The 12931-nt window shown below is 43.3% G+C and overlaps 1 protein-coding gene across 8 annotated transcripts in view; it reads right to left on the bottom strand.

Annotated features, from left to right (window-relative positions):
- Nucleotides 1-12931, bottom strand: part of LOC145399810 (protein lap4-like) — a 1200472-nt gene that overhangs the window by 408853 nt on the left and 778688 nt on the right. For all 8 annotated transcript variants that reach the window (XM_080272363.1, XM_080272366.1, XM_080272368.1 and 5 more), the window contains one exon: nucleotides 3943-4056. In XM_080272363.1, coding sequence (XP_080128489.1) covers nucleotides 3943-4056 — 114 coding nt within the window. The remainder of the gene's footprint in view (nucleotides 1-3942; nucleotides 4057-12931) is intronic.

Below are 12931 nucleotides of genomic sequence, written 5' to 3'. Positions count from 1 at the left end.
TGTTTACTTTCTTGTATGCTTTTTCCAGATCCATAAATGCCATAAACACCTTACATTCCTTCTCACAAGCCTTCTCCACAATCTCTCTCACTGCAAATATTTCATCCACACATCCTCTGACACTCCTAAAGACACTCTGTTTGTCATTCACTAGGCCTTCTGATATCTCTCTTACTTTTTCCATAACTATCTATCTATTTATTGCCAGACGCCTCAATCCCGTTTGGGGTGGCCACAAACAAATTGCCTCCAAGTCGCCCTGTCCCCCGCCATTTCACTGCCCTGCTCCCAACTCACACCCTCCTCTCTCATATACCTCTCCACCCCATCCCTCCATCTCATCCTCGGCCTCCCCCTCCCTCTTCCCCCCTCCACCTCACTCCCATACACTCTCTTCGTCAGTCTTTCACCCTCCATCCTCTCCACATGGCCAAACTACCTCAGTGTGTTCCTCATAACGTTTCCTATCACATCCACATCAACACCACAATGCTCCTTTATATCCTCATTCATCAGCCTGTCTCTCCACATGACTCCACAGGCTCCTCTTAAATAACTCATTTCCACTGCTCTCACTCTTGACTTGTGTCCTTCCAACAATGTCCAAGCTTCACTTCCGTATGTTAGAGTTGGTATCACAATACTGTCATGTAGTAACTTTTTCACTTCCATGCTCACTTCCCTGTTTCTTATCACTGCTTTCAAAGAACCAGCAACCTTCCTTCCCTGCTGTACCCTTTCAAGCACTTCACCCCATAAACTTCCATCCTTACTCATCACAATACCCAAGTACTTAAACGTACTCACATTTTCCAATTCCTCACCATCCAACCTCGCTGTACATTCACTAACTTCACCTCTCTCAAAGACCATCAATTTACTCTTCCCTACATTCACCTTTAGATTCCGTTTCTTACTCACTCTCTCAAACTCATCCACCAAGCCTTGCAGCTCCCCTTCGTCTTCACTCAACAACACAGTATCATCTGCAAACAACAGTACAGGGAGTTTCCAAACACTATCCTCTCTCACCAGGGCCACTCCAACATCCACTACTCTACCTTGTACCTCTTTTATTACCCCATCCATGTACAGACTGAACAACCATGGAGACATGACACATCCCTGTTTCAACCCAACTTTCAAAGAGAAAAATTCACTTAGTTCACCATGCACACGCACTGCAGCCTTCGCACCATCGTACATACTCTTCACAGCATTCAACAACTTCCCATCTACTCCATATATTTTTGACACTTTCCACAATCCTTGTCTATCCACCCTGTCATATGCTTTCTCCAAATCCATGAAAGCTGCATACAACTTCTTTCCCTTCTCTAGAAACTTTTCCACTAAAGATCTAAGAATGAATATCTGATCTACACAACCTCTTCCCTTCCTAAAGCCTCCCTGTTCTTCTCCAACTAATTTCTCTGCTTTTTCTCTAACTCTGTCTATAAGTATCCTACCATACCCTTTTCTATTATACTAAGAAGACAAATGCCCCTATGATTACCACACACTTCTTTTTCCCCTTTTCCTTTGTCTATCTATCTATCTATAGCCCGACGCCCTAATCCCGCAAAGGGTGGCCGCAGACAAAACGCCTCCAAGTCACTCTGTCACCCACCATGTGACTCCCCTCCCCCCAACTCACCCCCCCCTCCCTCATATACCTCTCAACTCCATCCCTCCACCTCATCCTAGGTCTACCCCTCCCTCTCCCTCCCTCCACCTCACCTACATACACCCTCTTAGTCAGTCTTTCATTCTCCATTCTCTCCACATGTCCAAACCACCTCAGTGTATTTCTCCTAATCTTTTCAACCACATCCACATCTACCCCACAACGTTCCTTCACTTCTTCATTCGTCAACCTGTCCCTCCACGTCACTCCACATGCTCCTCTCAAGTAACTCATTTCCACTGCTCTCACTCTTGACTTGTTCCCCTCTTGCAAGGTCCATGCCTCGCTTCCATACGTCAGGGTAGGGATCATAATACCATCATGCAGTGACTTCTTAACTTCCATACTCACCTCCCTATTTCTCATCACTGCTTTCAGTGTACCAACAACCTTTCTTCCCTGCTGTACCCTTTCACGTACTTCATCCCCCAAAGTTCCATCCTTACTCATCACACTACCCAAGTACTTGAATGCACTCACAATCTCCATATCCTCACCATCCAACCTCACTGCACACTCTGTGACTTCATTCTTCTCAAACACCATAACTTTACTTTTGTTTACATTAACTTTCAGCTTCCTCCTCCTACACACTGTCCCAAATTCATTCACCAAACCTTGCAACTCCCATTCATATTCACTCAACAATACTGTATCATCAGCAAACAGCAACACCAGAAGCTTCCAAATCTCACCCTCATTCATTAGGGCCGGCCCCACATCCACTGCCCTACCTTGCACCTCCTTTACAACCCCATCCATATATATATTAAACAGCCATGGAGACAACACACACCCCTGTTTCAGTCCCACATTGAGATCAAAGAACTCACTCAGCTCACCATCCACTCGCACCGTAGCCCTAGCTCCCTCGTACATACTCTTCACAGCACTCACAAGGGAATAATTATACCTGACACAGCACTCACAAGGGAATAATTATACCTGACTTCCAATCCTCTGGGACTCTACCTTCCTCCCAGGCCAATCTGCACATCTTCCACATACATTCTACTACTATCTCTCCCTCATGCTTCAGCATTTCACCACACACTCCATCAATTCCTGGGGCTTTCCCCGATTTAACTTTCTTCATTGCTTCCACAATTTCTATCCTACTGATTTCTTCCTGTCTTCTCACCTCCCTCCTTCTCCCAGCCATTCCCCAGCCACTTATACTCGCATTACTTCCATCCTTTACGTTCAACAATTCTTCCATGTACCTTCCTTACAACACTCAACAGATTCATGCCACAATGATTTTTGCACTCACTTTGCTCATCTTTATTCTTGTACAGAGGTACAATCACAGCCTTTTTCACTCTACTGGTACAGTTTCATTCATCCATGCCTTATAACATATCTGCAGCAAGTACTTCATTCCACTCTCTCCTCTACACTTAATCATCTCTGCATACACCTCAAGACCAGCTGCTTTTCCATTTTTCAACCGCTTCACAGCGTTCTTCACATCTGCATGTGTCACACTTCTTGACACTACATTCCTTCTCTGCACACCTCCAACACCAATTATGATTACTGCCACTCTGCTCTCTCCATTCCCATTCATCACAGTCAAAATATTCGTTCCATCTGGTTCTTACCTCATCTCCACGGGTTAAAAATCTACAGATTACATCCTTCACACTTTCACATTTCTTTCCACTGTGACTTCAACATTTCTGCATCCCTTTCCAGAATAACTTCCTATTTTCAGAGTAATTTGCTTTCATTTTTCTTCTTACATCATCATTTACCAAATTCTTTTTCCTCTTCACTAGTCTCTTTACATGCTTCTTTGCTCTAAGTATATTCAGTTATTTCAATTGAACCCTTCTCCTCTATCCACTCTAGCCACTTCTTCCTCTTATCCTCCACTGCTCTCTTAACCTCTTCATTGTTACTCTTGGAACACCACACATTGCTTTAGCATTCCTAACTATGCAATACCTATATGCATTCCACAACTTGTCCAAATCCATTTCATTCCAGTTCAAGATTCCAGCTCCTCCCCTAATTTGGCCATGGATGTTTTCAACATGACAAGTTGGTGGGTCTTCTGAAGATCTGTAAAGTCTGTTTTACAAAATTTCAATGTGGGTTTTCTGGAAAATCTGTACAGTCTGTTTTACCGAAATTCAACTCAACAAACTGTTCGCTGCGCCAACCTGGGGTCTAACTCGCATCATTTCACTAATCACTTAAAGAGATTGGTTAATATAACATCAAAATGCATGGCCTGGGTGATTTGTTACCTGTGGAGGGTGACCGTCAGGTGTTGTGGGTGAATCCTTATCTAACGATGTCACACTATGGCTTGTACTTCGTGATTCCTGCCCTAGACGACCTTCACTTTTAATCTGCTGCACCTAGAACAGAGATCACTGCATCACACATCTTACCTACTTTGTCAAATTACCACAATATGTTACTCATAATCATTAACATTATCAAATCTATCCGTTTATTATGAAGGATAGACTTGATAATGATAATGATTCTTCTGCCTATGGGTGAATCTACACTGAGTGACAAGTCAAATGGTTTCCTGTACGCCTGAAAACCATTTACTGAACTATGCTGGGTGGTAACTATATAACCAGATTATGGCACCTGGTGGTTTAGTGGGTAATTAAGGCACTCCAATAGGATTGAGCCTGTGTAGGTTTATAGCCAAGCAGTGGTTGGGGTTTATTGCTCACATAATGCCACTCAGGGTTGAGTGAGGCTGGTCACTCTCATCTTAACCCGCCCAATCCCGACCACTTTTCCACCACTGACTCCCCCCAATCCCGACCATTTTAGGAAAATTTTTTTTTTGGCTCAAACCTTCGCTTTTGGTGAGAAACATCGAAAATTCATAGAGAAATCGCTCACCTGAGGTTTAAAATACTCATTACAGGTAGGAGTACCTCCTTACCTTAAGTTTTGTATCAGGCTGACACCAAAGAAAACGAGTTCTATGGGAGGATAACTATTTCACACCACTCATAAACGGTATTTATTTATTTACTTGGTACGAATTTATATGTAGTACAAGAGTATATTGGTTTTCAAGCAGTAATATAGGCATTATAAGCATTGTTTCACTCACTAATACCTGACCTTTTTTTGCCACATTACCTGATCATCATTTCTAACTGTTTCTTCCTCTAATGCTATGTAAAGTTTGTCCTCCACATTGTCATTGATTGGGGAATCACTCTGGCCCTGAATTTCATACCGTGGCATGACATGGCTATACTGGCCAGGTCACTGATAACAGGTGAATTGCTGAGACAATGGCATGCAGGGGGGGGAGGAGGTCATGCTGGGTAAGGCACTGTCCCTGCCTGGCATCTTGTTGAGGAAGGTGTCACGTGTATACGTACCAAAAATGACTCGCGAAAATTGAAAACTGTGCAAATTAGGGACCTTGCAATTTTTTCACGTTTATGTATGTTGACAGGATTGGCAGTGACAAAACATGTGGATGTTAAAGAACGTCGACGGGACGCCGCAGGTTAAACGTCAGGATCAACTTGCCTAGCCTCGGGTTCCTACGCTCCTTACAGGGCGACATAGGATTGAATGATACATGCATGGATGGATATATATATATATATATATATATATATATACAGGTAACTCGCACGGAACACGAGGGTTTCGTTCCTACCGTGCCGTGTTAGGTGCGAAATCGCGTATATTTAAACTACTCCGTATTTTGCTCCCTAGACCCCCCAAATGTGTTGTTTTGCTGTTATCTGTCACTGGTAATCACTAGAAAGCACTTTAAGTGGTTAGAAGGTTTATTTAATGTTATAACTCACAAATACAGTACTCCTGAGCAAAACTTCAACACACAAATACTGTACGTAAACACAAGGAAACATTCCGACGCCGATCATAGGTAATAAATTAGGTTAACTGGTACCAGTGCTTTAACTTACAAGTACATACCAGAACAGTACATATTTAACTTAGAAATGCAGTACTGTGATATCGAATGATTTCAGTACATAATCTGTTAGGAATAGCTGGAAAAAAAAAATGTTATGAATACATTTTCACCTTTTTGATATATGTTTAAGGTAGTTTCGAGTTATTTTTTACGTTATCGTTGTGCCCATGCTTGGAAAAGGGAGCGAAAGAGTTGAATTTTCAGTCCTAAATGAGAAAACTGCACGTCCTCCAAGGCTACACTCTGCCACGGGAGAATAAAGTGGAGGGTCAGTCCGATTAGCAATAAGGAAGTTGTGTCACAACTTCCAGCTCCCACACCACGAGAATGGCTAAAAATAGAATCGTAATGCAGTTTCAGAACTAACAATAAGTCTAATTATTACGAATACAGATAAAAAGCAGAAATAAATACGTTTACAGACAGGGAAAACGTATTTCTTCCGTCATAACATGTTCTCTTTCTCAATCATTTTACATTCATCTTTATCATTTTACCTTGTTATTTTCGCAATATATATTGCTGTCTCGTAAACAGGGTGGTTGTTTGTGTTTTGCAAGGGAGGAAAAAGGTTGTATTTTCTGTCTGGGTCGAGATAATGGGTGTAACTATGTGTGGTTAGGCATGGCCACGAGCGAAAAAATCGTACATCCACTCATCACGATAGCCGGTGGTGAACTGACAGAGCGACAGATGATACATGAAACGGTGAAGTCAAGGTCATGTCCCAGATTTTCGTTCACTTCCCGAAAGTTTTCACAGTTTTCTACAAGTTGCAAACCATTACAGCAAACCTGAGCAAATAGGTAAAGATACCAAGACAAAAATGTATTTTTCTCTTATTATAAGTCTTTAACGAACAAACAAACAAAAGGCAATATTCCGACGCCGATCATGGGTAATCATATAAATCAGGTTAACTGGTTACAAGGCTTTATTTAATGCTTTAATTGCTTACAAGTACATACCAGAACAGTAAATATTTAACTTACAAATACAGTACTGTAGAAAAGCAGTACAGTAAGAGTTTAACGAACAAACAAAAAAGGCAATATTCCGACGCCGATCATGGGTAATCATTTAATTCGGGTTATCTGGTTACAAGGCTTTATTTAATGATTTAACTTTATTTAAGTGCTTACAAGTACAGTACATAAGAGAACAGTAAATATTTAACTTACAAATACTGAACAGCACTGTGGAAAAAACGAACAAATAAAAAAGGCAATATTCTGACGCCAATCAGGTAAACTGGTTATAAGACTTTATTTCTTGCTTTAACGTTATTTAATAGTACTTTAAGTTGCACATAAACTTACCAGAACAGTACAGTACTGTAAATATTTAACTAACAAATACTGTGCTACTGTACTCGGGAATGTCTCACTCACTGAATAATTTCCCGCCTAGATCGTCACGTAATCAAAACAAACCGCGCGCTGCGGTGACGTTCGAGGATTTGATCTTTCAAAGGCCTCTCCTGCGTTAATTTGTAGTTTTCATAATGGTTTTTTAATCTTACGTTGTCTTATATGTATCCCAGCCCTTACCGTGTATAATTGCGAGCGCGTTCCGTGAGATCGTGTTCCGTGCGAGTTACCTGTACATATATACAGTATTAACTTGATATACGAAACCCCTTGATGCAATACCCCAGCTTAATGATGGGGGTAGAAATACCACCATACCTCGCCTAACGATGGCCAAGCCCCAGTTTAATGATGGGTTTTGATTTTTTTTTTTTTTCCGATTCTCATATTTTAGTCTAAAATTGTGTGTTTAGGTTTACTTATAAACTGCTTTTAGACTTAGATTAATGTGTTTTACCCATACGTGCGGTGAACACTGTCACTGAGGGGTACAGTTTACTAAGTTTGATTTTTTCCAGGCTTTGATTTGTCGATCTTCAGAATTTATTTGTTGGTTTTAGTGAGTTAGGTTTAGGTAAGCTTCCCTGACAGTTGTCAGGCCATTTAGATTGGCTTTAAACTTGTTTTAGGGCTCATTTCAGTGGGTTTCTGGGGAAACCCAACATTGGTAAACACTCCATAATTCATTACATGATAAAAGTACCCCGATATATGATACACCGCCTAATGACAGGGTTTTACATAACCAATTACATCGTCAAACCGGGGTATGCATATACTGTATATATATTGGTCGTTTTTAAAGGCTCCAACATGCTTGCATGTGTCAGCCTTCGTCACCTAATGGCGGGTCTCCATGCTGCACGATCCATTGCAGCCCCCCTGTTCAGTCCCTTAACCCTGAGGTCACACTTAATGACCTCGTCCCATGTCTTTCTTGGTCTACCCCTCATAACCCCATCCCCAATATTAACACTTCTCACCTTCCTCACCCAATTATCATCACCCATCCTCTCTACATGTCCAAACCATCTCAATCTACCTCTCCTCATCACAACACCAATACACTCCAGTCCCATCCTACCTCTCAACTCTTCCATTGTAAACCCAGCCCCTCCAGGCCTTGGACGCAGGGACGCACTGCACATCCACCTAATCATTGTCATTTCTGTACATCTGAGCCAGCGAATACCTTCCTCCTTCACTGCCCAGGTCTCACTACCATACAGCATTACACTCCTAACACATGCTGCATACAAAGACCCCTTAACACGTAGGGAGAGTCCTCTCAATGTCAGAGAGGCAAGAGCTCCCTGAACTTCTTCCAACCACTTCTCACCCTAGCCACAGAGCTAGCTCCAGCCCCACCTCCAGCACACAACATGTCTTCCAAATAACAAAACTCTTCCACACACTCAAGAAATTCACCAGCAAGTTCAATCCTTTCACGTCTGACAATCTCCACCTGCTCACCCCAACACGCCGTACACATAAAATCAGCATTATCTCGCAGTCTACCTCTGATACCACTACAACTCTTATGCACCCATTTATCACACACACCGCACAAGATGGAATTACTTCCCATGCCCTTGTGGCAAACTGCACATGGCCACTCTCCCTCGTCTCTGACAGTACCGCCACCAACCCTAGATATTATCACTTTTGTTTTATCTGCATTTACCCTTAAACCCTTTCGCCCCATACCATCTCTCCACTTCCTAAACCTTTCCTCCGCCTCCCTTTCGCTCTCTGCAATAAACACCAAATCATCAGCATACAACAACTCCCACGGAAGTCCGTTTCTAAAGTCATGTGAAAGGGCTTCAAGTATCATGATAAACAACATGGGACTCAAGACTGACCCCTGATGCACACCAACATTCATGGAAAACTCATCACTCAAATCTCCATTCACTCTTACCTGGGTGTGAGCACCCACATACATAACCATAACCACCCTAACCAGCCACTCCTCCAAGCCAAGCTTTCTCATTGCCCACTTCACCACCTTTCAAGGGACTCTGTCAAAAGCCTATTCCAAATCAACAAAAACAAAATAAAGATCCCTTCTCCTACCAATATATTTTTCCTGAAGCTGACGAACAATGAATATAGCATCAGTGGTCCCCCTACCTGGCATAAACCCAAACTGCATCTCATCAATATTCACTCTTTCTTTAATCATACCTTCTAAAACTCTCTCCATTACCTTCATTATCTGATCTAAAAGCTTTATACCTCTATAATTTCCTCTTTCCAGGGCATCACCCTTCCTTTATACACATTTACAACTACATGCTTCAGCCAATCATCTGAGACAACACACTCATAAATAATCCTATTTATCAGGTCAGTGACTAAACTCACCCTTATTTTGCCTGAGGCCTTCAACATTTCGGCAGTCAACCCAGACACACCTGCTGCCTTCCCCACCCTCATCCTGCCTATTGCCTCACTCACAGTAGCAGTATCATTCAAAGGCCAAGGGCCAGACACTGGATCTGCTGGCTCCAAACCTTCCCTGTCCCAGTCAAACTCCTCATTCAACAACCGGTTATAATGCTCTCTCCATGCATCTTTAATATCCTCACTGTTCACCACTACCCTTCCTTCATCATTCTTCACATACTGCTCACCTATAACATCTCAATTATCCCTCTTCACTTGACCTGCCACCCTAAATATCATATTTTTCCTTTCCCCATGATTTAGGTTATCAAGTAAAAGTCTCTGTGACTCACTCTTTGCCCTGTATACCTCTCTTCTAGCCCTACGCTTGGCAGCCAAATATTCCTCTTTGCTACCACGCTTCTTCCATTTCCGGAAAAGACTTCTTTTCTCCTTAACTTCAGCTTCTAGACCCTCATCCCACCACCAAGTTACTTTATGTCTTGGTGGTCCTCTTGTCCAGCCGCATGTTACGTCACTAACTCTCAAGAAATTGTTCTTGAGGGCTCTGTACTGTTCATTAACGCCTCTGTCTACAGCTCCCTGTTCAGCCACCACTCTCCTCAACTCGCTATAGAAGGCATCCTTTATTACTTGGTTTTTCAGCTTCCATATTTTCCTCCTAGGTACATAAGTCCTCTTTTTCATCACTTGTTCTTTAAGCACCATATCACAAATCAATAGTTTGTGCTGCTGCACACACTCCTCACTTCCTATAACTTTAACATCCCTCACTAACCTCCTATCGGCCCTCCTAACCAGAAAATAATCTATCTGACTGCTATTTCCCCCAGACTCATACGTAATTAACCTACTGTCTCTTTTCCTAAAATATGTGTTGCACACAATCATGTCCGTTACCTCCCCAAACTCGAGTATCCTTTCCCCTTCTGCATTCCTCAGACCACACACACATCCCCCATGCACTCCTTCATAACCTTGTGCTGCTTCACCTACATGACCATTTAAGTCCCCTCCTAAAACCACCATCTCATCATCCTGCATACCACCTACTACATGTATTACCTCATCCCAAAATCTCTCTTTCTCTGCTTCATCCAATCCTGCCTGTGGAGCATATGCCGATGTAATCGCAGCTATCTTTCTACCCAACAGAATTTTCACTTCCAATATCCTATCGCTTACTCTCAAAACATTCATAACATATTCCATCCATTTCTCTGCAACCATCACACCAACACCTCCATATCCGTCTGTCCCCCCCTGCCAAAACAACTTACACCAACAGTCCTTCCCAACAATCTTTCTGGCTGATCCACCTCTGTACCAGACTTCCTGCAAACACGCCACATCCTACTGAATGCCTCAACGACTTCCCTTCAAACTTCCCACATTCCATGAACCCACCCTCATCCCCATGGGTGATTTACTGTCCTCAGGCTTGCTCTGAAACTTATTTTGTTTTGTCATCTTCAGTATTAATAAAGGGGGACAGACATAGCACAGGTCCCACTCACTGCACAGTCCCAGGTCCAGGCAATGGATCTGGGACCCGTAGCCCACCAGCTTACCAGTGGCTGTGGTAGAGGCCTCGGGGCACCCTGCCAGGACAGCTGCAGGGACACCCTCCAAGTGCACCTTGGCACTGCAACTTTCCCACCATTATACACCCACTGACAGGGCAGCCTCCTGGGGCGCTACTCCCACGTTCGGGCCCCTCTTTATTAGGCGGAAGCGGCAGCCTGGGAACCGCAATGCCCTGTACCCTCTAGCACAGGCCCGAGCCCCATCTCACCCTGGACCCACGATCTATGGCAGCAGAACCCCCGCCACGCCTCCCCCCAGAAGACCGCCACTAGGTAGCAGGGGCAAAGTTTTCTTGCTGCATGCCCTCAGTGGGATACGTTGTGTAAAATGTACAGTGCATGTGGTGTGGTGCATAGACAGTTAGAGGAAATGTTTGGGAGAGTATGCTGGTCTACTCTCCATGTTACTGTCACACTGAAAAGGTCAGCAAAGGGGGATGGTTAGATAGCTAGTGAAACAGGAGCTCCAGCTCTCCCTATCACCAGCATTCCCATTCCCCTCAGGAGTACTACCTGTTCAGCCCATGCTACGGCCTCCTCCTTAAGCTACAGCAGAACCCCATTCATCCGGAAGTTGAAAAACCGGTAGTTTTAAGAAATCGGCAAATTCAGAGTGCATAAAAATGTTTGACTAGCAAAAAAAATAAATAAATAAATTTGAATTTTGCACGCTTTTATGGCCGTGCCGGGTGGATGGTTCTACTCTGTGCTGAGTAGGTGGTTCTAGGTTGCACTGGGTGGATGGCCGCACACATGGATGACCTTGTACAGTACAAAGCGGCGCGACCTTTGTCTGCACTGTCGCCGACCCGTGTACGTCACTGCTGCCGCTCTGCTACTATGTCCATGTTTTGTGCCGCTTTTACAAGAAAAGTCTATCACAACATCATCCAGCAATGCCTAAGGACAGATCTAACATGAGAAAAAGGGTGGTGTTAACTCTAAAACAGAAACTAAAGATTTGTAAGGGGATTGAAAGTGGTGTGAAACACAGTGTGTTGATGAAAGTGTACAACATCGGTTCATCCACCATTTACAATATCAAAGCATAGTCGCAGACACTTAAAGAATTTTTCATGAAAACTGAAACATCTGATGGCATTGAAGAGCGATGAACACTGAACACAGCAAAGTTAGAGGACCTCGATCCTGCTTTGTATGAGTGTTTCCAGACAACGAGGTCTGAGGGCGCGCGCATTTCGGGTCCTCTGTTGATTGAAAAAGCAAAAGAATTTCATGACAAAATGAACACAGAAGAGAAGTGTGTCTTTTCAAGCGGTTGGTTAAGTTGCTTCAAAATTCGTCACAGAATAGGGCAGATGGATATCTCGGGGAAACAGAAGTCTGCCGACACAGTCTCTGCAGACGAATTTGTAAGCAAATTTAGTGCCCTTGTTTCTGAACACGGATTGACTGCAGAGCTAATATATAACGCTGATGAAACTGGGCTGATGTGGCGATGCTTACCAACATTCAACTCTTGCTTATGGCCATGAGAAAGCTGCACATGGATTCAAACAAAATAAGGATAGAGTGACTGTGCTTGTCTATGCAAATGCGGCGGGTACACACAAACTCAAGCTGCTGGTTATTGGCAAGTACAGCAAGCCACGGTGTTTTAAAGGGTTATCTGCTTTGCCAGTTTATTACAAAGCACAGACTAAAGCCTGGATGGACTGTGAAATTTTTCTTTGGTGGTATCACCACATGTTTGTTCCAAGTGTTAAGAACCATCTAAAGAAAACTGGTAAGCCAGAGGATAGTAAAGTGGTGCTTGTGCTTGATAACCGCTGAGCGCATCCCCCAGCTGATCAGCTCGTAAATGGTAACATTTTTGCAGTGTTCATGCCACCCAGTATTACCAGCCTTGTTCAACCCATGGACCAGGGTGTCATTCAAAACATCAAGATGTTTTACAAGCGGGACTTTATGC

Source organism: Coenobita brevimanus, chromosome 50 (genome assembly GCF_032717465.1).
Source record: "Coenobita brevimanus isolate Jiangsu-jjx chromosome 50, ASM3271746v2, whole genome shotgun sequence".
Taxonomy (NCBI): domain Eukaryota; kingdom Metazoa; phylum Arthropoda; class Malacostraca; order Decapoda; family Coenobitidae; genus Coenobita; species Coenobita brevimanus.
The sequence above is the reverse complement of the archived record's forward strand: the minus strand, read 5'-3'. Positions and strand labels throughout refer to the sequence as shown.